We start from the raw sequence: 27,652 nt of genomic DNA, 5'->3' as shown, positions 1-27,652 counted from the left end.
GGAAGCTTTCAGACCTCCTAGATTTCTCAATACAAAAAGACCTACTCCAAGGTATATAGTAGTAAAAATGGCAAAAATGAATGACAAAGAAAGAATACTCAGGGCAGCAAGGAAGAAAAAAATAACCTACAAAGGAGCCCCTATCAGACTTTCAGAGGGTTTCGCTACAGAAACCTTACAAGCTAGGAGAGACTGGAATGACATACTCAAAACTTTAAAGGATAAAAACCTTCAGCCAAGAATAGTTTATCCAGCAAAAATATCCTTCAGATATGAGGGAGAAATTAAATCCTTTCCAGACAAACAAAAGCTAAGGGACTTTGTAGCCACAAGACCCCCACTACAAGAAATCCTCAAGAAGGCCCTCATACCTGAAAAAAGAAAAAAAGGGAACAAGGGGTCACAAAATACAGAGTTGGGAGACTAATAGATAGAACCAGAATAGGATAGCAAATATTCAACTATAGCATTAGGATAAAGGGAAGGAAATCACCAAAGCAAAGACAATCTTATCACTCTAACCACAAACTCACAAAACAAGTTGGAATAAGAGATGAAAATAATAATTTAGGAGGGGAGAAGGAAAGGGACTGAATCGGTTTAGGCTAAGGAAGTAAGAGGCCACCAGAAAAGGGACTATGTTATGCACAAGGTTCTGAATACAAACTGCAGGGTAACCACTAAACTAAAAAACAGAACAGAGACACAAAACATAAATAAGGAAAAAGCTAAAAAACCCAGCATAAGAAACTGCAGAAGTCAACGGGTAGGCTAAAACATACAGGACGAGAAACAAAGGAAACACAGGAAAACCGGAAAATGAACGACAGAATGACAGCATTAAGCCCTCATGCATCAATAATCACCCTGAATGTAAATGGATTGAACTCTCCAATAAAACGGCACAGAGTGGCAAGATGGATTAAAGAACAAGATCCAACAATTTGTTGCCTCCAGGAAACACAACTCAGCTCCAAAGACAAACACAGGCTCAGAGTGAAGGGGTGGAAGACAATACTCCAAGTTAATAGCAAACAAAAGAAAGCAGGTGTCACAATACTCATATCAGACAAAACAGATTTCAAGATAAGGCAAGTAAAGAGAGGCACAGAGGGCCAATACATAATGATCAAAGGGACACTTCATCAAGAAGAAGTAACGCTTATAACTATCTATGCACCCAACACAGGAGCACCAAAGTTCATAAAGCAACTATTAACAAACCTAAAAGAAGATTATCAAAAATAGTAGGGGACCTCAACACCCCACTCACATCAATGGACAGATCATCCAAATAGAAAATCAACAAGGAAACAGTGGAGCTAAACTAAAACCTAAAACAGTTGGACTTAATAGACATATATAGAACACTTCACCCCAAAACAGCAGAATACACATTCTTCTCAAGGGCACATGGGACATTCTCAAGGATAGATCATATGCTGGGAAACAAGGCAAGCCTCTACAAATTCAAAAAAATTGAAATAATAACAAGCATCTTCTCCAATCATAATGCTATAAAGCTAGAAATTAATTACAAGAAAAAAGCTGAGACAGGGACAAAGATGTGGAGACTAAACAATACGCTATTGAAGAAGCAATAGATCACTGAAGAAATTAAAAAAGAAATAAAAAAATACCTGGAGACAAATGAAAATGATAACATGCCATACCAACTCATATGGGATACAGTAAAAGCTGTATTAAGAGGGAAATTCACCGCAATATAGGCACATCCGAACAAACAAGAAAAATCCCAAATCAGCAATCTTAAATTACACCTAACTGAATTAGAGAAAGAAGAACAAACAAAGCCCAAAGTCAACAGAAGGAGAGAAATAATAAAAATCAGAGCAGAAAAAAATGCTATTGAAACAAAAAAGGCAGTAGAAAGGATCAATGAAACAAAGAGCTGGTTCTTTGAGAAGATAAATAAAATTCACAAGCCCCTAGCCAGACTTACGAAGAAAAAAAGAGAGAAAGCTCAAATAAACAAAATCAGAAATGAAAGAGGAGAAATAACAACAGACTCCACAGAAATACAACGGATTATAAGAGAATACTAAGAAAAACTATACGCCAAAAAAATGGAAAACCTAGAGGAAATGGATAAATTCTTGGATTCCTACAATCTCCCAAAGCTTAGTCAAGAAGAAGCAGACAATTTGAACAGATCAATCACAAGGAAAGAGACTGAAACAGCAATCAAAAGCATCCCAAAGAATAAAACCCCAGGACCAGATGGCTTTCCTGGGGAATTCTACCAAACTTTCAGAGAGGATTTAATACCCATACTTTTCAAGATATTCTGAAAAATTAGGGAGGATGGAACACTTCCTAACACATTCTACGAGGGCAACATCATGCTGATACCAAAGCCTGACAAGGACAGCATGAAAAAGGAGAACTACAGGCCTATATCACTAATGAACATAGATGCAAAAATTCTCAACAAAATTTCGGTAACCTGACTTCAGCAATTCATCAAAAGGATCATACATCATGATCAAGTGGGATTCATACCAGGGACACAGGGATGGTTCAACATCGACAAATCAATCAACATGATACACCACATCAACAAATTGAAGAATAAAAAACACATGATCATCTCAATAGATGCAGAGAAAGCATTTGACAACAGCCATTTTTGATAAAAACTCTGAACAAAATGGGGATAGAATGAAATTACCTCAACATAATAAAGGCCATATATGACAAACCCACAGCTGACATCATACTCAATGGGAAAAAACTGAGTGCCATCCCCATGAAACCAGGAACGAGAAAAGGATTCCCTCTATCACCACTCTTATTCAACATAGTACTGGAGGTTTTGGCCAGAGCAATTAGGCAAGAGAAAGGAATAAAAGTAATCCAAATAGGGAGGGAAGAAGTGAAACTCTTGCTGTTTGCAGACAACACGATCTTAAATATAGAAAACCCAAAAGAATCCATTGGAAAATTTTTAGAAATAATCAACAACTACAGCAAAGTTGCAGGGTATACCATCAATTTACATAAATCAGTAGCATTTCTATATTCTACTAATGAACTAACAGAAAAAGAACTCAAGAACACAATACCATTCACAATCACCACAAAAAGAATAAAATACCTCGGGGTGAATTTAACTAAGGAAGTGAAAGACCTATACGACGAAAACTACAAGGCTTTTCTGAAAGAAATGGATGGTCACATAAGAGACGGAAAGACATTCCATGTACTTGGATTGGAAGAACAAACATAGTTAAAATGTCCATTCTAACTAAAGCAATCTACAGATTCCACGCAATCCCAACCAGAATCCCAATGACATTCTTTACAGAAACAGAACAAAGAATCCAAAAGTTCATATGGGGCAACAAAAGACCCTGAATTGCTAAAGCAATCCTGAGAACAAAGAACAAAGCTGCAGGCATCACAATCCCTGACTTCAAAACATACTACAAAGTTACAGTAATCAAAATAGCATGGTACTGGTACAAAAACAGGTGCACAGATCAATGGAACAGAATTGAAAGCCCAGAAATAAAATCACACACCTATGGACAGCTATTCTTCAACAAAGGACTTGAGGGCCTACAATGGAGAAAAGAAAGTCTTTTCAACAAATGGTGCTGGGAAAACTGGAAAACCACATGTAAAAGAATGAAAATTGACCATTCTTTTTCACCATTCACCAAAATAAACTCAAAATGGATCAAAGACCTAAAGCTGAGACCTGAAACCATAAGGCTTCTAGAAGAAAATGTAGGCAGTACACTCTTTGACATCAATATTAAAAGGATCTTTTCGGACACCATGTCTTCTCGGACAAGGGAAACAATAGAAAGAATAAACAAATGGGACTACATCAGACTAAAGAGCTTCTTCAAGGCAAAGGAAGACAGGATTGAAACAAAAAAACAACCCACTAACTGGGAAAAAATATTTGCAAGTCATACATCCGACAAAGGGTTAATATCCATAATATATAAAGAACTCACACAACTCAACAACAAAAAATCAAACAACCCGATCAAAAAATGGGCAGAAGACATGAACAGACATTTCTCCAAAGAAGATATACAGATGGCCAATAGGCACATGAAAAGGTGTTCATCATCGCTGATCATCAGGGAAATGCAAATAAAACTACACCCATTAGAATGACAAAAATAACCAAAACAAATAGTAACAAATGTTGGAGAGGTTGTGGAGAAAAAGGAACCCTCATACACTGTTGGTGGGAATGCAAACTGGTGCAGCCACTATGGAAAACAGTATGGAGATTCCTCAAAATATTAAAAATAGAACTACCATACAATCCAGCTATCCCACTACTGGGTATCTACCAAAAGAGCTTGAAATCAGCAATTCCAAAAGTCCCATGCACCCCAATGTTCATTGCAGCATTATTTACAATAGCCAAGACATGGAAGCAACCTAAGTGCCCATCAAGTGATGGTTGGATAAAGAAGATGTGCTATATATATATATATATACAATGGAATACTACTCAGCTGTACAAAAGAACAAAATCGTCCCATTTGCAACAACATGCATGGACCTTGAAGGAATTATGTTAAGTGAAATAAGCCAGATAGAGAAGGACAATCTCTGTACGACTCCACTCATAGGAGGAATTTAAAAATGCAGACCAAGAGAACAGATTAGTGGCTACCAGGGGAAAGGTGGGGTGGAGGGTGGGCACAAAGGGTGAAGGGGTGCACTTACAACATGACTGACAAACAAGAATGTACAACTGAAATTTCACAAGATTATAACCTATCATTAACTCAATAAAAATTTTTTAAAAATCATGTATGTAGTAATTTGTAATTTTGCTTTTTGGAAAGATTTTTAATTTTTTAACTCCAATTGGATCTCTTCTATGTTAATAGAAAAAAAAATCACAAACATGATCCAGCAATTCTACTTCTAGGTATACATACAAAAGAATTGAAAGCAGGATCTCAAAGAGATATTTGCACATCCATGTTCACAGTAGCACTATTCACAATAGCCAACAGATGGAAGCAACCCATGAGTCCACTGACAGATGAATGGATAAACAAAATGTGGTATATACATACAACAGAATATTATTCAGCCGTAGAAAGGAAGGAAATTCTGACACATGCTACAACATGATGAAACTTGAAGACACAATGCTAAGAGAAATAAGCGAATCACAAAAGGGCAAATATTGTATGATTCCACTTATATGAAGTACCTAGAGTAGTCGAACTCCTGGAGACAGAAAGCAGAAAGGTGGTTGCCAGGGAATGGGTGGAGGAGGAAATAAGGAGTTGTTGCTTAATGAGTACAGAATTTCAGTTTTGCAAGATGAAAAAGTTCTAGAGATTGATTGCACAACAGTGTGAATATAATTACCACTACTGGACTGCATTTACAAATCATTAAGATGGTAAATTTTATGTGTTTTTTACCATAATTTAAAATAAAAATTTGTTTTTTAAACGCATAAAACTATATTTACAAGTTATTTATCCGACAAAGGCTCTAAGAAGTCCTGCTGCAAAGATTCCCCTTGACCTTTTTTTTAATAAAGATTTTATTTATTTATTTATTTATTTATTTATCCTTTTTCTCCCCAAAGTCCCCCAGTTCATAGTTGTATATTTTAGTTGTGGGTCCTTCTTGTTGTGGCATGTGGGATGCTGCCTTGGCATGGCTTGATGAGCAGTGCTAGGTCTGCGTCCAGGATCCAAACAGTCTTTTCAATAAACGGTGTGAGGTCAGAAAAATATACATATGGGGAAAAAAGAAAACCTCATACTGTACAGAAAAATCAATTCCAGATAGACTGTATATCTGAATGTGAAAGGGATAGCAACAAAGCTTCTAGAAGATAACATAAGAGAATATCATCAAGGCCTTAGGGTAGAGAAAGATTTCTTAAATAGGACATCCCCCAAAATGCATAAACCACAAAGGAAAAGAATGAATCATAGGACCATATTAAAACTAAGAACTTTTGTTCACCAAAGACCCCAATAAGAGAGTGAAAAGTCAACCAACAGAGTGGGAGAAGATACTTGCAATATGGACAACTGACAAAGGACTTGCATTGAGACTACACAAAGAACTCCCATAAAGCAGTAAGAGATAAAAGGCAAACCAACAAAGAAGTGGGCAAACCAAAGGACTTGAATAGGCACTTCACAGAAGAGAACATCCAAACAGCCAATGAATATATGAAAAGTGCTCTCTTACCAGTCATCAGGGAAATAATTAAAACTACTACACCCGTGACATATCTACCAGAATGGCTAACATGTAAAAGACTGATGATACTAAGAGTGAATGAACATGTGGAGTGACAAGAACTCTTCTACACTGTTGACAGGATTATAAATGACTACAATCACTTTGGGAAATTGTTTGGGCATTAGCTAAACTGACCATTCATATACCTTATTCATTCCTAGGTATATATATATTCAACAGAAATGCTTATAACATGTGCACCAAAGACATCTACAAGAATGTTCATAACAATCAAATGGAAATAACCCAAATTTCATCAACAATAGAATGAATAAATACACTGTGGTGTAGTCAGACAGGGGAATATTTGTAGACAAATAAACTACTGCTACGTGGAACAACTTAGAAAAATATCACAGATATAATATTGAATGAAAGAAATTAGAGACAAAAATCATGAGTCTATTTATGGTTCCATTTATATAAAGTTTAAAAACTGGAAAAAAACAATAGTTTTAATGGTTTCCTTTGGGAAGAAGTAGAAGTCATAGTGGCAAGGGGCACTTCTAGAGAGCTGGTAATGTTCTATTAAGTTGGGTGGTAATTACACCAGTGCATTCATTTTATGATAATTAATTGAGCTGAACACTTATAATTGGTGCATTGTCCTATATGTGTATTATACTCCAATTAAAAAGTTAAAACAAATCAAAAAAGTAAAGAGGGTACCAGCCCTTTGTCTCTCCTTCCTGCTGCCAGAGAAGTAGATGAGATGATAAAAGCTAGAGCAGCATCCTTAGACACAGATGGAAGCTGCACAATGAGGATGGTAGTAGAGCCGCCTTCTAAGCTCTGGACCTCCTACCTCTGAATCGTTAGATGAGAAAAACAAAATTCTATCTTGTTTAAGCTATAGAGGTTTTTACATCACTTTTAACTGCAGTTTGAGACTGCATCCTAACCAGTACATGCGAAAATATGAGCCTGAACAGAGAAAAAATATTTTTATTAACATGTAGTTCAGGGTTTTCTTTTTGGTGGGGAGGGGAGGTGTTACAGCTGATTTTATGCTGTAACTGCAACTTTTATAACTTCCTGGGCCATTAAGGTGACTTATGTAAAAATGAACAAAAGTACCAAGTTCTTGTTATTCTTAACAATAACTAAATCCAAACTATGTTCTTGGACCAGAATGATTTTATTGGCTTTGTTTTATTTTTGTCCTTTCTTTACAAGAGATTATCAGGACAACTGGTGAACTTTGAATGGGGTCTGTGGATTAGATGATATTAATGTATCAATGTTTTCTTGATTTTAATTGGTACACTGTGGTTATTTAAGTGTTACTATATGTCGGAAATATACACTAAAGTATTTGGAGATAATGGGACATCAAGTCTGCAACCCACTGCCAAATGATTCTGAAAACATATTAACATGAGAGACAAAGAGAAGAGAAAGAGACAGAAAAAGGGAGGAAGGAGAAAGAGGGAAATGTGGTAAACTGTTAACTGGGGAATCAAAGTGAAGGATATATGAGGTTTTTGTACTATTCTGGCAACTCTTCTGTAAATTTGAAATTATTTCAAAAGAAGAAGTTTAAAAAAGTAATATTTAAAAAGATAGTGTGCTCCACTTGGAAATTTATGTCTTTGAAAAACCAAAAATTGTAAATTAAACAGATCTTCGCTATATACAGAATACAAAGGTAACACTGTAGAAGAAAGAAAAATAACCAAGGTTATATTGACCTGAGTGCCAGGACAAGTTCTGACACTAGTAACTTTAAGTCAGTCATCTACCCTCTCTGAAATGAGAGCATCTAATCAAATGTTTCCTTTCCAGCCTTAAAATTCTGTAATTCTCAGGGCCAGCCCCATGGTCGAGTGGTTAAGTTGGCGTGCTCTGCTTCAGCAGCCCAGGGTTTCACCAGTTCGGATCCTGGGCGCAGACCTAGCACCGCTCATCAAGCCATGCTGAGGCGGTGTCCCACATGCCACAACTAGAAGGACCCAGAACTAAAATATACAACTATGAACTGGGGGGCTTTGGGGAGAAAAAGGATAAATAAATAAATAAATAAAATCTTTATTAAAAAAAAAAAGTCAAGGGGAATCTTTGCAGCAGGACTTAGAGCCTTTAAAAAAAAAATTCTGTAATTCTCGATTACTTCCAATGCTGACCTCCTTACCTTCTATACATTTTCAAAGATACGTTTCATAAAATTAATTTATTTTTGTTACATTCCAAGACCAAAGTTTACATAGTTTTTCAATAAATTGAACAATCAATCTTATTTAAACCATTAATAAGATGACTCAAAATCTTGTTAAGTTGGCAGCAGTCAACATACTCACATAATATCCACACCTCCTGGAGTAGCAGATGATGACGTCTGCTCTTTGCTAGATGAAGAATCAGTAGTACATTCTGGTTCAGATACCGAATCACTGCTGCAGGGCTCGCTATTTGGAGATGCATTTCTTTGAGGGGTAGTGTCGATTGCTATAGGTGTTAATTCACTCTCACTGAATGCATCACTTATAAACATGCCTTCATGGATTAAATACGCCACCTCTGTGTCCAGTGAAGTATCTTTTGCAGCATTCTTCTGTTGTGAAATCTCTTCCAATTCTCTAGTCCTTTGGTTTTTGTCAAGAACTGAGAGAACAACACTGTGAATGATATTTAATGTTGCCTACAAGAAAACAGGATACATTTGTAAAGGATTTAAAATATCTTGTACCTAAAGTTCCCAAAAGTGAATTCTCTGTCTGTATTTTTGAACATCTTATACATGAGTCAAGATCATGCATCAGAATTTCTACCAATCTTTTATGACACAGTAAAGGTGACTTGTGAAATAGAACTACTCAAGAGAAAGGGGTACCCTAAGCTTAGGAATAGAGTTCTGTATTTTAATTGATTCTGTGAATGGAAATTTCCCTAAAATATATTGTATATTTCTCTAACCCCTTAATAGGTTACACTAGACATAACTTGCATGATAGAGAATCATAGTCATTGACTACCTGTTAGAAGAAAAAAAATCCATATTCCTTACCATCCCTACCCTTATATCCATCTCTCTCTCCTTACCTCATACCTTTTCTCATTCATTCACTACTCTCCAGACATTCTGATTCTCTTTCTATTCTTCTAAATGCCATTGTTCCCATCTCAGTGCCTTTGTTGTTTCCTCTGCCTAGAATGCTATTCACCTTGATCTTTGTATACACATTTTTTTCTCATCACTCAAGTTCTTGAACAAATGTCACTTCCTCAAAGAGGTCTTCTTTTACTCTTCTTCCAGCAACTCTACCCCACTATCCAGTTTTTAAAAAACAACAGTTATCATTATCTTATTAATTTTTTAATTTGAAGTCTCCTTCCACTAGAATGTAAGGTCCATAAGATATGTAATCCTAATGCCTAGAGTAGTGCTGGGCACCTAGGAGGTACTTAACAAATACTGAAAGCTAAATGAATTAAGAGTAAATTTGTGTAAATTAATATCTTTTTGGACTATTAAGAAATAAGGGGGGGCTGGCCCCGTGGCCGAGTGGTTAAGTTTGCGCGCTCCGCTGCAGGCGGCCCAGTGTTTCACTGGTTCGAATCCTGGGCGTGGACATGGCACTGCTCATGCAACCACGCTGAGGCAGCATCCCACACGCCACAACTAGAAGGACCCACAGCGAAGAATATACAACTATGTACTGGGGGGCTTTGGGGAGAAAAAGGGAAAAAAATAAATAAAATCTTTAAAAAAAAAAAAAAGAAATAAGGGGCTACTTGCCTAGTTTAACATTTATGGCTGCACTCTCATAATTTGTTGCCCCCTTTCTCAAAACTCAATTTTTTTTTCAAGATCTACATGGTTCTAGTGAAGCAGACTCCAAGTTTAGATCTCCAAAGACAGGATAAGGATCGAAGTTAGAACAATCAGCATATGGAACCACCACAGCCTCAGCTTAAAGCTAAAGAATATACATAGAAGACAGACACAAAAATGCAGAGAAGCAAAGCCAAGGCTTGATAACATCATCAACCTCACTATTAAGCACCTATTAAATGTTGACCTACCTCCGGATATTTTTCAGTTATATGAGCTAATAAATTCTCATAATTGTTTAAGACACTCTGACTTGTGTTTCCTGTTATTTGGAACTAAAAGCATTCTAAGTGATACAATAGCCCATACAGTATATAGCAGAGATTCTGTGTCTTCAGGGACAATAGTACCAAAGTGTCTATGGATACTGCATCTTTCTCCTCTACTGATTAGTAACTTCTCTATTGTCACAAACTTGCTCCTAGCAACACTCCATCATTGATGCTTTTAATTTCCCTTACTGTCTTAAACTTTGAAGTGCTTATTTCCTCCATCTTCATTTTGCCTTTCTTCTTCCTTATGTCTTCTGTCTTGCTGATTTTCTTTCTTGCTTTTTTTTTTTTAACAAAAAGACTACAATGGTGGACATGGTCTTTCCCTCACCAACATCTATTCTGCACTTCCCCAATAGTAATGCAGCCATGTAAAACTGAGTCCACTTTTCAGCTTCAGGTGTTGGTCCTGAATAGCCCACTCAGTGTATTCCCAACCTCCTTGCCACATGATTAATTCGGAGATGAAAAAACAATCCAGACCCAAACCAAGCAGTGCACGGCATTTTCCTGACCACCAGTGATTGGGTATGTGACCTAAATTGGCCCAACCTATTAAAGCCAAAGACCTATATTTGATGACTGGAGAAGAAAAAAACCTTGTTCTAGGTGGTATAGTACATAATTGTGGCAGACCTGGAACTGCTGTAGCCATTTTGCTACAATTATGTTAGTCTAAAGATGAAGCCGACAAAAAGGAAGGTAGAAGTGAATTAAAACAAAGAAACTAAGCTAGAGAACCAAGAGGACACCATGCCTGAGGTCTATTCTTGTTTGGGACTATTTTAAGTTACCTGAGTTGATACATTTCTTTTACTGTTTAAATTAGTTTGATTTGAATACTTTGCCCCTTTTAACTGACAAGGTCTTAGCTAATACAATAATATGTTTTCCATATACAGCATATCAGGTGTTCTCTTAGAGATTCTTCTTCACTGTTTTCACCATACCTATAGCTTTAAAGGTTTGCTAATTATTTTTTTCCAAGTCCAAAGCCATTCTTGTTTAACGATGCCAGAAGACTTCACAATATATAATAGATTCAACAGTAGGTACATGATTTACTTTCTGAACTAACCTATTACAGCAGTTTGTAGTCAAATTCATGTTCCAAAAAGACCAGAACAGCTAAATGAAATAAAATTTTGCAATCTTGAGAATAGTGAATGAAATACTCTGGTAATCATATTGATAAGTCTCTAAAATGACAGATCAGGATTATTTTCCCACATAACAAAATGAAAACAAGAGCTAAAAATTCCTCAAAAAGAATGTAAGCTGCATTTCAGGATTATTTTCTGTTTTAGCTATATACAAATTAGCCTAATCTATCAGGTACACACAATGAATAAGAATTTTAATAAAAATTCAAAATACAACTAGCAGTAAAGAAGAACGAAGTTAGCAGTCTCATACTTTCTGACTGCAAAACTTACTATAAAGCTACAGTTATCAAAACAGTGTGGTACTGACATAAACACAGACATACAGACCAATGAGACAGAATAGAGAACCCAGAAATAAACCCTCACATATATGGTCAAATGGCTTTTGACAAGGGTTCCAAGATCATTAAATGGGTAAAGGACAGTCTTAAACAAATGGCACAGGGAAAACTGGATATCTACATACAAAAGAATGAAGTTGAAACTTTATCTTGTACCATATACAAAAATTAAGTCAAAATAGATAAAAGACCAAAAGTAAGACCTAAAACCATAAAACTCTTAGAATAAAACATAGGGGAAAAGCTTCATGACACTGGATTTGGCAATGATTTCTTGGATATGACACCAAAAGCACAGGCAACAAAAGGAAAAATAAAGTGGACTACATCAAAATTAAAAACTTCTATGCATCAAAGGGCACAATCAACATTGTGAAACGGCAACCCATGGAATGGGAGGAAATATTTGCAAATCAGAGAACTGATAACAGCCAGAATATATAAGGAACTCCTACAACTCGACAAAAAAATAACCTCATTAAAAAATAGGCAAAGATATTTCTCCAAAGAAGATATACAAATGGCCAATAAACACACAAAACGATGCTCACTATCACTAATCATTAGAAAAATGCAAATCAAAACCAAAATGAGATACCACACCACACCCATTAGGATGGCTACTACCAAAAAAAGAAAATAAGTGCTAGCAAGAATGTGGAGAAATTGGAACCCTTGTGCACTGTTGGTGGGAATGTAAAATAGTGCATCTGTTATTGGAAACAGTATGCAAAAAATCAGAAACAGAATTACCATATAACCCAGCAATTTCTCTTCTGGATGTTTACCCAAAAGAACTGAAAGCAGCCAAGAAATATTTGTACACCCATGTTCATAGAAGCATTATTCACAACAGCCAAAAGGTGGAAATGCCCACTGCCAGATGAATGGATGAACAAAATGTAGTATATACATATAATGAAATATTATTCAGCCTTAAAAAGGAATAAAATTCTGATACATGCTACAACATGGATGAACCTTGAGGACATTATGCTAAATGAAGTAAGCCAGTCACAAAAGGACAAATACTGTATAATTACACTTTTATGAGGTACCTACAAGTGTCAAACTCATAGAGGCAGAAAGTAGAACGGTGGCTGTCAGGGGCTACAGGAATGAGGGAATGGGAAGTTATTGTTTAATAGTTACAGAGTTTCAGTTTTATAAGATGCAAAGAGTTCTGTAGATGAATGGGGGTGATAGTGGAGCAACAATGTGAATGCATTTAATGTCACTAAACTGTACAACTAGAAATAGTTAAGATGGTAAATTTTATGTTAGGAGTATTTTGTCATAATAAAAAAATTTAAAAAATACAATTAACAGCAATACGAATCCTTAAGTCGTTAATAATTACTCAAATATAAAATTTTCAAGCCCCTAACTTTTAATTTTTTCTCCATTTACACTAAAAATGTTACTGAAATGTTTTGGCTGAAATTTTAAGCTTTATTTTTAAAAATATAATTTACTTTATATTAAACTGACACATAGAATATCTTTTGTTTTTGAGAAATACAGGAATGTAGGATAATAAATTAATAACACTGGTAAATTAAATAAGAGCTTCAAATAATTTATTCCTGTAACATGGTAAACACTATTAAAAAACGAAACCATTTCTGATTATAAAAGTAATACTCCCTTTGTAGAAAATTTAGGAAAAACAAAAAAGAATGAACAACAAATTTAAATTATATATAATCCTACCACCTAAAGATAACCACCAAAAAGACAAACTGTCTCTGTTCTATGAAGATGAAGAGATAAATCTTTTTAACATAGCTGAGATCAAACTATATAAGTAGGTCTATATCTTGCCTTTCACTTAATGTTACAATGTATGCATTTTCTTCAATCATTAAAAATCCTCGGCTGCATGATATTCCATGGAAATGAATATACTAAGCATAACTTATTTTACCATTTCTATATTGTTAGACATCTGGGTTCTTTCCAATTTGTAGTTATTTAAAAGTTCTTCATTAAAAATGAACAGCTTGTAATTAACATAATTTTACAGTGAAACCATACCCTTAGAGAATCACAAACTTTTTTCAACGAAAAAAAGTACCACATTTAAAGGTTTTATGTCATCTTCAAAGATGTTTTACAGAAATATTAGTTGAAGTGGCCCATATGTGAAAATGAGAAATTACAACTATGACAAATCACTGTTCCCATATTCTACATATATCGAATAATAATTTGGCTTAGTTTAACTGATATAGAATCTAAAAGTGGAATAGCTACTTAAAAAGTTACTGGCAAAAAGCTGGTCAACTCTACCTTATGCAGTGTAGGAGTTCTACACATCCAGACATGCAATAATAGAACTGTGTATAATGAGGATATGATGGGAAAATAAGAAAAAGTGAAAACATGGCTTAGTTATTGAGCAATCCACAGATACAGGTTTGTTATCTATCACTATCAATTGGTGGGATCAACATTTTGGTAGGAGTCTAAATTAAGTACAGTGAATCACATTTTATAAAACTTCTCCCACTCCGATTGGAGAGCTTATGCATGTGACTTAGCATCACTCCAACGTCAACAAGGAAAAGTTGTGTCATAGATAAGTAGCAAAGTCCCCCAGATCATTTAATGTGATACTCAGGAAATGCTCCAGATGTTAACTAGCACATACATCACAATACTGATACCTGATAATTCAAAGAATACCAAATTTCACAAATAGGTTGTTACACTCAGTAATTCCTAATGATTGTCTTATTAAAACACAGCTGTGACATGTTGGTAGTTCCAACCAATATATTAGAGTCTGTGACATCCTTTCTTCTGAAAAGTGCTGTATAGCATGTGTTCTTTTCCTTATACTGAGTGGCTTAAAATTAAGTGGTTTGACTAATAAGACAAAATAATTAAATGTAATGCATGATCCTTCATTGGATCCCAGATCAAAAAATGAAATAAAAACGTGCAATAAAGGACATTAGTAGAGCAATTTAAATATGAACTACATGTTAAAAAATACTATTACATCAACATTAAATTTCTAGAAAAATCAAGTGGTTTGGGGCAGATTTTTGAGTGTTTCACAATACTGAACCTCTAGATAATCTAGAGAGATTCAAGCATCACAAAAATCACAAGAAGAAATATTATCTAATATTTAATGCCAAGTAAGCATTATATTTCTTTTTAATATAAAGTAAATCATCCAAAATTACAAAAAGTACCAAAATACTCTGAAGCACTTCAAATCTTATTTAAAACCAAGCCTCTTTATGGGGCCGGCCCCGTGGCCAAGTAATTGAGTTCGCGCACTCTGCTTCAGCAGCCCAGGGTTTTGCTGGTTCAGATCCTGGGCATGGACATGGCACCGCTCATCAGGTCATGCTGAGGCGACATTCCACATGCCACAGCTAGAAGGACCCACAACTAAAAATACACAACTATGTACCGGCGGGTCTTTGGGGAGAAAAAGGAAAAATTTTTTTTTAAATCTTTAAAAAAAAAAACCAAGCCTCTTTAAAAAATTACAAAAACAAAGAAATTCTATTTTATTCTAGTTTGATTCTATATCTATTATATATATAAAAAACTAACTTAAATTTAGGGATATCCTGAACCAAGTTATAATCACATAAGCTTACCTTAACTCTCTGTAGGAAAATTGTAAACTTCGAGAAAATATCCTTTAGCAGATCAAACCACTGAGGAAAATTCAACATTCTCATCTGATCTGCAAGCCTAGAAAAAAATTAATTCAAACAAAAATAACCATTGTCTTAGGCCAATATGATATTTACAAACTGGAGGAAACGATACTAAATACTATCTAGTAAGAGAAGAATAAAATGCAATTTCACCTAGATACCTAACTAAAATCATAAAATTGAGTTGAAGAGGTCAATTACTAAATAACTCCTCCTCCTTGTTTAAACATCTCTAAGACTAATCTAGTCAAGTATACTGACTTATGAATCTTATCATATGGCAATTCCATGTGAACATGCATTGTGATCATTGGATGAAAAACCACAGAGAAATAAACCAATTTTGAGTAAAGGTGAAGATAAGTTCTAGAATAAAAACAGGAACACACACACAAAAAATAGGAACATAACATCTACCCTAACAAACTTAATAATCTGCTTGTCTAACTACAAACTAAAAGGTACTTTTCCACATGTGAAAGGTAACATGGCATGGTGGCTAAGAGCACTGGCTCTGAGGCCACAGGGCCTCGGTTCAAGTTCCAGCCCTGTCATTTACTAGTTGTATGACTCTTGGCAAGTGACTTAACCCTTCCATGCTCTAATTTTCTCATCTTAATATGGAGAAAGTAATAGAACCTATCTTATATGGTTGCTGTAAATATTAACTGAGTTAATAAGTACTTAAAACAATGCACAGTACATAAAGAAGTGCTATGTATTTGCCAATATTATATTAGTATAATATATATATCTAGTGTATATTATATATATCTAGTATATATTCTAGATATGAATATAATAGATAATGGTATAACCAATTTTTTATAGCTGATATCAATAAATAACTTCAAGATAAAAAAATTAATGCAAAATAGAATTCCATAAAGATATTTTATAGTACTACAGTGACTTATTACTATAAGTTTTTAATGAATGCTACTGCAGCTATGAGTTTATTCTTAAGAGATACTCCTATACTTGAGATACAAGAAATTCCCTATTTGAAAAAAATTCCCTAGCAAAGAAAAAAATCAAAATAACTCACTCTACATGTTCACAGGCTTTTAACAGAGTCCCAAAAACTTCATTTTTCCAACTATTAGTGATTACTGAATCATTATTAGGGTTGCTTAACTAATTCTGAAACTGAGTTTTCACTAGGTAAGAGCGTGGAAATTAAAACTCCACAATCCTCATTCTATCAGTTTGGCCCAGAGACGTTTCACAGTTGTCCATACTGCTATTCATGTCTTAGGCCAGTTAATAAAGTTTAAGTATCTATATGAATGAGAAATTCATAGTCATAAAATATTTATCACTATTCTCATAATGAAAGAACAAGAATTTCAAAGGTGAGAACAAGAAATTAGACATGCGTAATTCAAAATCATGTACTCAAACTTCTCAAAGCCAAGTAGAAGCTGGATTTTAATCATATAGCTAAATAATTTAAACTTAACACTGCTAGTCTCTGGAAAGGATTATCTTCAATTTCCCCCCTCTATAACTACACTGTATCCTCCCCATTCTCTCTCTGCCCTGGGAGGCTTGGTCAATGAGGAGCCCTTACAAAAAACTGGAAGGAGGAAAGGGACTTAGAGCTCTATCTCCCGCCTTGAGGAGTTGCCTCAGGATGACTGCCTTCCTCCACTGAAGATCGCTTCAACTACTACATGTCTTTTTTTTCAACTACTACACATCTTTCTCCTTCTGAATTCTATTAACTGCTCTCTTCCCTTGTCCCTTAATGGTACTCACTGTCACTTGGGATTTTCCTATACTCTGTCCACACCTTAGTAAATAATTCCTTAACTAAATCCTCCTTATTCTAATATGTCACCTTTTCCGTGATAACGCCCAATCTAATATTTATACTTACTTCACAACAACATCTGTGTCTATTTCTTCTATTTTTGAAACTTTATTAATCACACACTGCAAAATTTAAGGAAAAAAATTGATTAATGTCTTTAGAATTCTAAGTATTACATGTTCATTTGTAGGGCCTCAATGACAATAATAATGATTTTACCAGACTTCTTTTTGTCTTTTATAGATATTTCAAGGTGTTTAAAAAACTGCAGCATTACCCTTACCCTATTAAATAATTATTCCAGGGTAAGCTTGAACTGTATTAACTAAAATCCCGTACTATTTAAAACTGTTCAAAATCATACACCAAAACACCCCAGAACTATAATACTTAGGAACAAGGTATAAGCCCCATATTTAAATTCCGAAAGAAATTAATTTTGGAGGTTACCTTTCCTTACAATACATGCAACAATTTAAAGTTAAAAAAAAATAATAAATGCTTAGACTTCAAGAGAAGTCTGGGAATTAAAACATAGTAGTTTAAAAACTTGTTTAACAATATTATATATACAAAATTATACAAATTATGTTTATAGCTCAATAATGTTTTACAAATGGAGTATACCTATGTAACCAGGACTCAAATACAAAATTCAACATTGCCAGTAAGCCCTTCTCATGCTCCTCTCCTAGTCACTACTTCCCCCCAAAAGACACTACTATTCTGATTTCTAATACCATAGATTAATTTCGCCTGTGTTTGAATTTTACATAAGTGGAATCATAGTGAATACTCCTTTGTGTCTGGTTTCTTTGGCTCCACATTGTGTATATGATATTCACCTATGTTGTTCCGTGTAATTTATTCATTCTCATTGCTGTATAGTATTCAATTGTATAAGATACTACAATCCATTTATCTTTTCTGCTGATGATAGAATTTGGGTTTTTCCAATTTTTACAACAAATAGCACTGCCATGAAATTCTTGTGCTGTCTTTGGTGAGCTTATGTATGCATTTCTGGTGGGTAAATATCCAGGAATAGAACTGCTTAGTCATAACATATGTGTATATTTAGTGCTAGTAGATATTGCCAACAATTTCTGAAAGTGGTTGTAACCATTTTAAAATACAGTGTTTTAGTCAGTATTTGAAACAGGTAAAAGACGAAGTGATTGTAATCTGTTTTATTTAAACATTAAAAACTCAGAAGTGTACATTCAACCTATTGACGATGATCAGTTAAGCCTCATAAATACACGTAAAATAGTTTTTTTTTATATATAGAAAAACCAAAGTTCAATGAGTGAGATTTATCTGAGTGAAAAAATTCAAAACAAAGATCAGGGAAAAACACATGGATTTAGTTTACCGCTATAATTTCTTAGAGGTCACAGTAAAAGGAAATGAACATTTACCTACTGCTGATGAGAGAATATTTTGATAAAATCTTTTTAGAACGCAATTCAACTCTACGTATCAAACAATTTAAAAATACTTTTCATTTTCTCACCAATAATTCCACTTCTAGGAATCAGCTAAGGAAACTGTCTTAAATATGAAAAACCAAACAAACAAAACTTTACACCAAAGATGTGTGTCAGAGTGTTCTTTACAGTACCAAAATGAAAACAACCTAAATACTCAACATAGAGGAAAGGTTAAGTAGGTTTAACTAACATAATATTGAAGGAAATTTATACAACCATTAACAATGATTTTTCTGAAGGCTTATATGAGAAAATGCTTATGTTATGATTCTAACTTAAATATATGTACAATTCAAAATCATATATACAGTATGATAGCAATGACGAAAAACATCAGTAAACAATTTACACTTAGAAATATTCTTAAAGTGATAATCTTTTGGATGGCAGGGCTGCTTTTCTTTCTGCTATTTGTCTATATTTTCAATTTTTAAATAAATGAGAAAATATTACTATTATACTACATGTAGTACTAGGATTACATAAAAATAAACTTCACAAAAGATTCTACACCAAAATATATCAAATAAAAGACGTATAATTACCTGTTTAATGATATTCTTTGCTGTAAGAATCATTTCTTCACTATAGATTTCTAAAAAATTAAGTTTTCTTTGTTTTAAAAGTCCAAATACAAGAGATACTAGTCTTTCCTATTAAAATAAAAGAAGAATATGTAACTTCACACTTTAAATATATAAAATAATCTAATTAGAGGTAGAAATATTCAACATCAAAGGTTTTATTGTTTGATCCTCAGATCTCTATCTTGCATATGGTATTTTCTAGAAGCCTAAATAAACCCCTTCCACAGCAACCTTGTCATCAGAGTTTTGGAGTCAGTGTTCTAAAACGGGTATATCCTATTCCACTACAGTGGATCAAATGAAGCTGGTTTGGAGGTAAAACAGTATGAGTATATTTTGGCCTAGTTTCAACAAGCAGCTAGAAGGTATACTTCTCAAACACTGATGACTAATAAATATTCCACAAGCCCTGGGTTTTTTATTTATTTATTTATTTATTTTAATTTTTAATTCATTCATTTTTTTATTTTTTATTTTTTTCCTTTTTCTCCCCCAAGTCCCCCAGTACCTAGCGTGTATTCTTAGCTATGGGTCCTTCCAGTTGTGGCATGTGGGATGCCGCCTCAGCATGGCCTGACGAGCAGTGCAATGTCCGCGCCCAGGATTCGAACTGGCAAAACCCTGGACCGCCGCAGCAGAGCGCACAAACTTAACCACTCAACCACGGGCTGGCCCCTCAGCCCTGGGTTTTTTAATTAGTGGTCTAGAAGACTGGAATGATGACCTGGACTATCTGTGGGGAATTAACTAACATGTATAAAAATACCTTTAACTACTTAGGCTGCTATCCGGGCTTTTTGGATTCTTTACTAGTTCCTGGCAGAAATCAGCTTTGATAGGTTACCAGATAAGTGAAGCCTGGATATGAAGTATTTGTATATGTATATGCATAAAACATGTTTATGAGTACTCAGTGAATGTGAATGACTATAAGCTGCCACATAATAATGATCACTTTTTATAAAAGCCATACTCCAGTACATGCATACACATGGATATACATTAATTCATCCTATATTTATATTTTGAACTTGGTTTGTAAGCTATATAGAGATCTCATTTTAACTCCAACTTCTAATTAAGCTATAAAATTATTTCATTCTCTAATTTCACAGGATAATGAACAATTATGGTGCTTGTTAAAGTCATACAGTTAGTGAAGGACTTCATGGGTCTGAAAGACCTTGAAATTTAAGATAATTTTGCTCACTATAATCTGAGAAGAAGGTGTTCTAAACTAAGGCTGTTAGGAATTAACACTAAGCAATGATATCATTTCATTTCACAGTTCAAAACACATACCTCTTCTAAAATTTGACAGTCATCTTCCAGTGGTCTATTTAAGTCACTGTGAGAATATGTGGAAAATTCTGCAATCATCATTTTATCTATCAGCTTTTCTAATTCACAAAGCTGTGATCCCAAATGCCTACAAAGGAAGAAGAAAATGTTAGATATATTCATTAAAAACTCAAATTCACTCCACAACCAAGGGAACTAGCAGGCAAAACTTTTCTAGCTGACAGTACTTGTGCAATAATGTGATGTTTTAGTAAAATGGAGTCCTTTAACTTAACAAAAGTAACAGTGATAGTGTCACAGTATCTCCCAAATTCTATTTTTTCTTTATATGTTTAACCTCCAAATAGTTAAATGTGTTGTAGGAAACTTGGTTCTAGAAATTTCAGCACTGTTTTTTTGTCTGCTTTTCACAGACAAAATATTCAGATATTCTAAACTCTTTTCTCATTAACCATTTACCGAATATCAATGCCAGTAGCTCCCTACCCATTCATTTATTCAATAAATACAAGCGTTTACTATGCCAGGCCCTGTTCTGGGTGCATACAAATATCTGAAGGACTATAGGGACATACTGACTTAATTCAATCTCTGTCATGATCAGTTTGAGTTATTGTGCATATCCCTCAGGCCATTAAACTGAAAATCATTAGAACACTAGACTGAAAATATAAAAGTACTGAGCTACGAACTATCCATGGAACTTTTTCTCATAAAATGTTTCTTTTTAATCCACCTCTAATATTTGCAGATCCTAGGTAGGGTTAAAGTGAGAATGGCTCTAATCTGGACCACCATGGGTATGGCAAGGGCAAGTACTACTAAAAGGATTTGAAACCTCTTCCCCAGAAAAACCATTCACCCTCCAAATGACAAGAATGGTCTCATGTAGTCCATGCTCTGCAGAGCACTGAGGATGAGTACCTTTATATACAAAGGGATTTTTGCCACACAATCTAATAGCTTCATAAAAACAATGGGTTGAGGGGCCAGCCCAGTAGCATAGAGGTTAAGTTCACACACTCTGCTTTGCGGCCCTGGGTTCACAGGTTCAGATACCAGGTGCAGACCTAGTGCCGCTCATCAAGCCATGCTGTGGAGGCGTCCCACATAACATAGAGGAAGACTGTCACAGATGTTAGCTCAGCAACAGTCTTCCTCAAGCTAAAAGAGGAAGATTGGCAACAGATGTTAGCTCAGGGTCAATCTTCCTCACACACAAAAAGACAAAAAAACAATGGGCTGAAAAAACCTAGGTAATCTAGTTGGTCCAAAGTATATCAAAATTAAGTGAAATAGGCCAGTGGAAAATCTGTTTATATCCCAGGATAAAAAATTTTAAAAAGCTCTATCTTTGGGGGCAATTTAAAAACATTTATATTTAAATTTTATCTCAAATTTAAATATTTATAATTAAATAAAAACCAAACATTTAAAAATATATATACTACATTTACTTGAAAAGCAAACTCTTAATGTTGGCAACTGTCTTCACTAAGATCAAATATAGCACATTTAAAAAAATTAGTTTAAACCATGTGACCTTTTAGACAGATCCATTGTTGTTCTTTTATAAACAACAGATAGTAAGTAGTGTAGGGATAATTTTGAAAAAAAATCTGATAAGTGAAATAACATATAAATTTGCATTTTACAATATGAAAAATATATTTCTTACAACTAATTAGAAGACTAATAAGGTTTTCAAAAATGGCACCAACATCTTACAATAAACTAATTTAGAACATACCCACTAGTACAGACTAAAACATTGCCATAAGAGGAATCTGGCAGTCTCTAGCAAAATTACATAGGCAATTAGCTTTTGACCTAGGAATCTCACTACTCAGAAGCCATCTTAACGATACACTAGTAAAAATACAAAAGAATATACATTCATTGCAGCACTGTTGGTAACTGCAAAGGAATGGAAACAATCCAAATGTTGACCAATAAGGGGGCTAGTTGAATATATCATAACAGACATTATTCACTTTTAAAAGAATTAAAGAATACCAATTCATGTACTATATATAGTGCTACAGAGCAGTTTCTCAACCTTTTTTTCATTATTGTCCCCCTAAGAAGTCTTTTTAGACATTTTCATTCCTAATCACCCTCCCATAAAATTTTAATATCACAGATATACTATATATCTCTTTACGTACCGTGACCCTTTAGAGGGCCACAAACCATTGTAATATCCAAGATTTTATTCACTCTTCAAGAACCAATTTTTGTCCCATTGAGGTGATATCCGCCACTGAGAATGCATACTGTAAAGTAATCTCCAGGGTGTACCACAAAGTGAAAACTGCAAAGTGGAGTAAAGTATGCTCAGTATGCTAATACTTACCTAAGATGAGGGACAGAGAGATGGATGGATGGAAGGATAAACATAAACTAAACCTTTTTAAAATGGTGACTTAAAGGGATATGTAGGGAGGAAGGGGACCAGAATTAAAGTTAAATTTCTCTAAATATCCTTTGTTTCTTGGATTTGACTTTGGAATTATGTAACTACTTAACATAGTTATAAAACAACATTACATTTAAAAAAAATCAATCCTTAACTACCAAAAGCAAATAAAACAAATTAACTGTGTATCACATTAGTGGCAAATCTACACAAAGAAGAATTATTTCAAGTGACTTTAAAACATAGTAATTTACACATTCACCCCACAGGGGACATATCCTTAGGGAAAAGAAGAGAAAGAAATCCTGCATATTTGTAGTAATAATATTGTTAGTTCTGAGAGCATTCTATATATTTTGGGATATCACAAATGAGTAATTATGTTGATGTCATTAGAAACCACAGTTTTCAGCCTGTTTGAAAGGAGATACATATGTAAGATTGAAGAAGTAAAAACTCTATAGTCCTGAATTTAAACTGGAACTATCAATAAACTCATATGTTTTCTTTAAAAAGAAAATTATTTTCTAGTTCCATCCACTACAAAGGTCTAGAGATAATGACCAATCCAATAGCAAGGAACGTCTCTGGTATCCAGATTGTAATTTCTAAATACCATTTCCTACTAAACGAAACTAGGGCTCCTTAGAGAAATGGCAGACTACAAATCTGTGGCAGAAAATGTATAATATATCTTGTCATAACACAAAGTAAGAAAAGTATCAATGACTACACATGAAATGTCAAGACTCAAGAATGAACTTGAAGAGGTTCCTAAAAAAGATAGGACAATTTGAATATTGACAAAAATAAAAAGAGCAAAGAACTTAAGTAATTCAAATACATATAAATCCATGAGTTTATAAAAATATTTTTCTCTAAAAATATAAGAATTCCAAATAGATATTATTTGGATCCTGATTTCAACAAACACTGTAAAAAAGAATTTTGAGACAAAATTTGAAGAAAAATTTGAACACTGACTGCCTATTTGAAAATATAAATAATATTAGTTATATTTTTAAAAATTCTTATCTTTAAAAGAAACATAATGAAATATTTATGGATGAAATGAAATGATATTTTGGATTTGTTTCAAAATAATCCAGGAGTAAGGGGAGGGATATAGAGAAAACAAAGCTGGCCATGAGCTGATAACTTACAGGTGATATACAATTTATCCAACTTCATACAACTCTTTTCATATAATCTCCTCTTTTTTTGTATATGTTTGAGTTTTCAGTAAGTTTTTTAAAAAGCAGCAAAAGGGTAAGATATAAATCTACAAATAACTTTAACATTGCTTGGTTCTCAATATTTATGAGATCACAGATTCCTTTTTAATGCAGATGACAGGATTACACTCAAGTATGTGTTACCTTCAGGTATGAAGAGTCTTCAACAAAGAATCATGGTGAGAAGTCCATATGACTGTATCTACTGATGTTTGGGCATCAAAGTAATAAAACTCTCTGCCATTTCAGCATAATAACTCAAATGTGAGGTTCTATTTGACCTCAGATATTGTCTTACATAATTGAGTAGCTTCATTTTTATGTATTCTTATACTTATTTTAAAGTCTGATAAATATAATAAAGGAGAGTAAATACAAATCTCAATACTAACAGTAAATAGTATTTATTATGTAATCACAGGTATATGATTATATACAAAGATTTGTCTAAACCCTTAAACAAAACTTTCAGAATTAAAATGTTCTACAAGATTCACCTATTCCTCCTTGTTCTAATTTTTTTTTTATATTCTTGACTACTTTGACAATAGATGCAATAATAATGGCCTGCTCATTATTATTAACCTTATCAAAAATATTTAATAGACAAATCTGCTAACAGTTCATTTTAAAAGTATGTATTCTAATAATCACACACAGTAATTGAGAGTATTGAAAGAAAACTACAGAAATGACGAATAACTAAAATATGACTGTGAAAAAAATACGTGCGTCCATATATCCAGCTAAACAAATTGGAACAATTCCAATACTTTCTACTTTGATATGCCTCAATTCATACATTAATTTAGATCTTCTATTAAGCTCTCTGTTCACTACAATGAGCTTTGTGCTGCTTTTATAAGAAAAACTAACATATCAATAAACTCTAATACTAGTTTCATCAAATAGCAGAAAGCCTGTTCTTCGGCTTCATCACAGAGCATACAATGTGGATGTTTTCTTACTATAATGTTTTGAAGAACTAAATTATAGGACGTTATATCAGGATCAAAGAATATGTTAAATACCTTTTGATACTTTCTATAATAAAAATCCCATAAATGGAATCCTAAGGTGGTTGATCAATGAAACCACAATAAGCAGGAACCTATAATTAAGTCTGAATGTTTTCCACCTTTTCTTTCCCAAAAGAAAAAAAAAGGCTTATGCCTAGATAAAAAGTTGGTTTCATTAATTTTTATCCTAAAATCAACTACTATAGTAGGTATTAGCTCAGCAAACCTATAACTCAGTTGCCCCACAGTATAACATCTATCACACTATAAAGTCAGCAGTGATGTTCAGAGTTATATACTTGGTGTCCTATAAATCCTCAAACATACTAAAAAGCATACATAGCTCTCGGGTCAGATGAGACCTGCATTGAATCTCAACTCTACTGTTTTATAACTTACTGTATATTTTGGAGCAAGTCATCTAAGACTTTCTATGTCTCAGTTTCCTTATCTATCAAAATGGGGATAAGATAATCTATCTCATTGAGGTGTTTTTTTGAGGGGGGGGTCAAATAATACATGCAATATACTTAGCACAATCAGTTTCTAGTACCAAGTACCAAAGTATTCAAAAAATATTCTTAGTTTTTATAGGGGTGGTAGTAGTAGTGTAATGGTGGTAGTAAATGGTAAGAAAAAAAGTTAAAGGTGAAAACCGAAAGAGTTTCTACATAAACCCTTACAATAAGAAAGAGTAAATAACTACATTACATCCCTGAATTTCAAGGTAACTGAAGCTTTTCATATCAGAACCTGTAAGTTTTTATCAAGGTTCAAATATATTCATAAGCCCATAATGAAACTTCTGTATTACTCTGCTTAACAAGCATTTGAATGTCATTAACCTATCAAGAACACTTTTAAATTAGTATAGATCACAAATGATATAGATTGTTACACAGATTACCATACATTTTTTTATTGCTAATAGACAGCAAAATTTCATTTCATGAGTAATGGTCAAAAATATTTATGTACTAATAATTCAAATGGCCCAATTTTGCACAATTTAGGCAATAAAATAATTTAAAGGGGCCGGCCTTGTGGCCAAGTGGTTAAGTTCGCACATTCTGCTTCAGCGGCCCAGGGTTTCAACAGTTCGGATCCTCGGCGCGGACATGGCACCACTCAGGCCATGTTGAGGCGGTGTCCCATATGCCACAACTAGAAGGACCCACAACTAAAATATACAACTATGTACTGGGAGGATTTGGGCAGAAAAAGCAAAAAAAAAAAAGACGATGGGCAACAGTTGTTAGCTCAGGTGCCAATCTTTAAGAAAAAAATAATAATTTAAAATTTTTTAATTACAAAAATCAACAAATGTACAAAAGATCAACTTTAATAATTATGAATTATGCAATGAGCCAAAATTTCCCACTATGTAAATCACTCTCCACGTTCAGAAGAGGAGATCAAACTGGATTTTTACATTGATATCAGATACATTGTACCCCTAACACATTAATAGAACCCTCTGTGAATAGAGACAGTAAGATGTTTCAGTTGAAAATTTTGTTTTAAAAAGAATGAAATTATGTGGTGAGAAGTTACCACTTTAATTCCAAATTCTGAAAAAGTAGAATACCCTGTGGTAATTAGAAACCAGGCTTTTCAATTCTGGTGCATGAGAGAGTCTCAGAGAAAGCTTTAAAGAAATACAAATGTGCAGCCCTTACCCTCTAGGAAGTCTAACTTAACTGGTTTGGATGAAGTGTGGTATACTTTTTAAAAGCTCTTCTGAGAATTCTAATATGCAGACAGGATTAAGAACTACAGTCATATGTAAACTACAAATGATTACTTAGGGACAATGATTATGGAAAGAAAAAGAAAGGAAAGAAAAAGAATAACAGAATGGTACATAGAATCAAGATACATTTGGTAACATCCTGGATAATTCAGATTCCATAAAAATGTATTAAATATGTATGACATAGCTCTTGCCCAAGACTTAGAGCCCAATAGAAAGATTTTTGAAGAAAACAATACAAATGACAATAAAACACGGTAGAATGTCATAAAATTTCATTGGAGAGCATAAATAAAATGTTCTGGGAGTTTGGAAGTCACAAAAAACGTTTCTACAGAAAATATCAAGATTAAAAAATAAAGAATGAGAAAAAAGAAAACATCATAAGCATTTTTTACATTTTTACACTGACTGGCAAATATATAATATTAGGTTAATGGTACACAGAAAAATCG

At 33.9% G+C, this 27,652-nt stretch overlaps 1 protein-coding gene across 12 annotated transcripts in view; it reads right to left on the bottom strand.

The window, feature by feature from the left end:
• The window catches only part of VPS54 (VPS54 subunit of GARP complex), a 107,135-nt gene that overhangs the window by 29,159 nt on the left and 50,324 nt on the right, over positions 1–27,652 (bottom strand). For all 12 annotated transcript variants that reach the window (XR_011426028.1, XR_011426025.1, XR_011426026.1 and 9 more), the window contains 5 exons: positions 20,772–20,898; positions 19,428–19,535; positions 17,456–17,511; positions 15,511–15,607; positions 8,574–8,914 (listed from right to left, as the gene is read on the bottom strand). Coding sequence is in view for 7 of the 12 variants with exons in the window: in XM_023618995.2 (XP_023474763.1) it covers positions 8,574–8,914; positions 15,511–15,607; positions 17,456–17,511; positions 19,428–19,535; positions 20,772–20,898 (729 nt within the window). In the remaining 5 variants the exon portion in view is untranslated. The remainder of the gene's footprint in view (positions 1–8,573; positions 8,915–15,510; positions 15,608–17,455; positions 17,512–19,427; positions 19,536–20,771; positions 20,899–27,652) is intronic.

This window comes from Equus caballus, chromosome 15 (assembly GCF_041296265.1).
Source record: "Equus caballus isolate H_3958 breed thoroughbred chromosome 15, TB-T2T, whole genome shotgun sequence".
Lineage (NCBI taxonomy): Eukaryota > Metazoa > Chordata > Mammalia > Perissodactyla > Equidae > Equus > Equus caballus.
The sequence above is the reverse complement of the archived record's forward strand: the minus strand, read 5'-3'. Positions and strand labels throughout refer to the sequence as shown.